General features: G+C 47.3%; 1 protein-coding gene across 1 annotated transcript; it reads left to right on the forward strand.

Moving 5' to 3' along the window:
• Positions 1-879: 879 nt before the first annotated feature.
• Positions 880-2030, forward strand: MYCGRDRAFT_25206 (uncharacterized protein; the record flags this gene model as incomplete). Its single annotated transcript, XM_003853720.1, has 2 exons — positions 880-939; positions 990-2030. Coding segments are annotated over 2 exons (1101 nt in total), but the record flags the coding sequence as incomplete, so codon positions are not given.

The raw sequence follows: 2030 nt of genomic DNA on the forward strand, positions 1-2030 counted from the left end.
ATTAGGAGTTGTTAGACTAGGGTAGTTTTCTACTAGGAAGGCCTACTCCCTTAGGTTATATAGCTCCTTTATTACTATGTTAATAAGGTCTGTAGTAAGGAGATCCTTATTAAGCTTAGCTATAAACCTATTAAAGCAAGCTACAAAAGAGAAGGGACCCTAAGCCCTAACATTTACTCTATTGTAGTGTCTGTTTATCTCTCCTCTAATAAGTTAATATATAGTCTAATATACTACAGAACTATCTTTATAGATCTATAGGATATCTCTACTGCTAACAGCTCTTGCTTTATTAATAACTTGCTAGAAGGTTTTCCTAGGGACAAAGAAAGCTACTCTTCTTCTAGAAGCTATAGCTAGTAATATAGATTATGTTATTAATAGCTATAAGGGATAGATAATAGATTAGCTAATAAATTAGCTAAATAGATAAGAGGTATAGATTGTAAAGTAGAGGAATAAAAAAGCTAAAAGAAGATGCTTTTTAACAAGCTAAAGCCGAGCATTAGCTACGTAGTAGGTAAATACCTGCTATATTTAGGTAACAGACAGCTTGTAATAATGTAGCTGCTAATAGGGGAGTGTTGTAGATTATTAGACTAACTATTAGTAAAGTGCACGTAACTAGTGCTAAGGCATTTACACACACAGATAGCTAAAGTGAGAATCTCACACTTGAGATTCTCTCTGCATAACAATATATACCTGCCAATCAGAGGTCCTCTTCCACTCAGCTTGAGTCCAATTACAACATATCTCGATCAAGATGGCGCATCGCATCTTCTGCAGGCATCAAACAAATCGGGGATACTTCGCACTCTGTTTTCCACTTCGATGTCGGACGAGGTGGCTCCCTCGCCGCCGGTCAAGAATGCGAGCAGGAAGCCTCACTACAAGTCTCGCAAAGGATGCCTAGCGTGCAAGAAGAGACATGTCAAGGTATGTCCAAGGCATTCGTCTTCATTGACTTGCAGCTAACGAGCCATCAGTGCAATGAATCACGACCGAAATGCTCTCATTGCGCACGACTGGAGATTGAATGTGTCTGGCCTGAGAGTCCTGCCAATGCGTTGCCGTCGCCGCATTCGCCGGGACAGTTTCAGTCGCATTCGCCAGCGTCGTCGGTCGATCAACAGAGGCCTGCCGCTGGTCGACCACCGGAATTAGCTGTGGACGATATGAAGTTATTGCATTTCTGGACGGTCAATACGGCGACGTCGATGAACTACGCAAGTCACCTCTGGCAGATCGTCATCGTCGACATGGCCTTCCATCACCACTTCCTCCTCCATGGAATCCTCGCCGTTGCAGCCATCCACAAAGCTACCATCTTTCCGGCCGAGCGCGAAACTCTCATCACGCAGTCCTCATCCCACATCGGTATTGCTATCGCATCCTTTCGTCATCTGCTGGCAACACCTGTTCCAGCTACATGTGTACCGGTGTTCCTCATGGCCGGACTCCTCTCCATCCACAGCCTAGGTCTCGCCCAGCTACGCACCCCCACCGACGCCGTGGGCGAGATCTACACCTGGATGCGACTTGTTAAAGGAACCCAATCCACCATCCAACAAAATTGGCAGCGACTCCAAGCCTCCGAGATCGCACCTCTTCTCTCCCGCGGACGCGCCGGGCTGGTCCTAACAGAAGTCGAAGAAGTCAACCACCTCAAATCGCTGGTCCAAGACGAAGTCCATTTGACCGTCTCCGAGCGACAAACGTATTTTGATGCCATCAATCAACTCCAGACCGTCTTCGGCAATGTGTTGTATTCGAAAGGTGACGAGATCCAGGCTTCGGCGATGGTGAGTAGCTGGGTCGCTTTGGTGCCGCCTGAGTACCACGAGCTGCTTGCGAGTCGGGAACCTGTTGCTCTTGTCATCATCGCCTACTTTGCTGTGCTGTTCCGAGAACAGCAGCATGTTTGCTGGTGGTTTCGCAAGTGGGACGTCTGGATCTTGGAGTCCGTTCGAGCGCAACTACCAACGGCGTATGAGAGGTGGCTGGAATGGCCGACGGCTCAGATTGGG

The sequence above is a fragment of the Zymoseptoria tritici genome, chromosome 3, assembly GCF_000219625.1.
Source record: "Zymoseptoria tritici IPO323 chromosome 3, whole genome shotgun sequence".
In the NCBI taxonomy this organism is placed as follows: Eukaryota; Fungi; Ascomycota; class Dothideomycetes; order Mycosphaerellales; family Mycosphaerellaceae; genus Zymoseptoria; species Zymoseptoria tritici.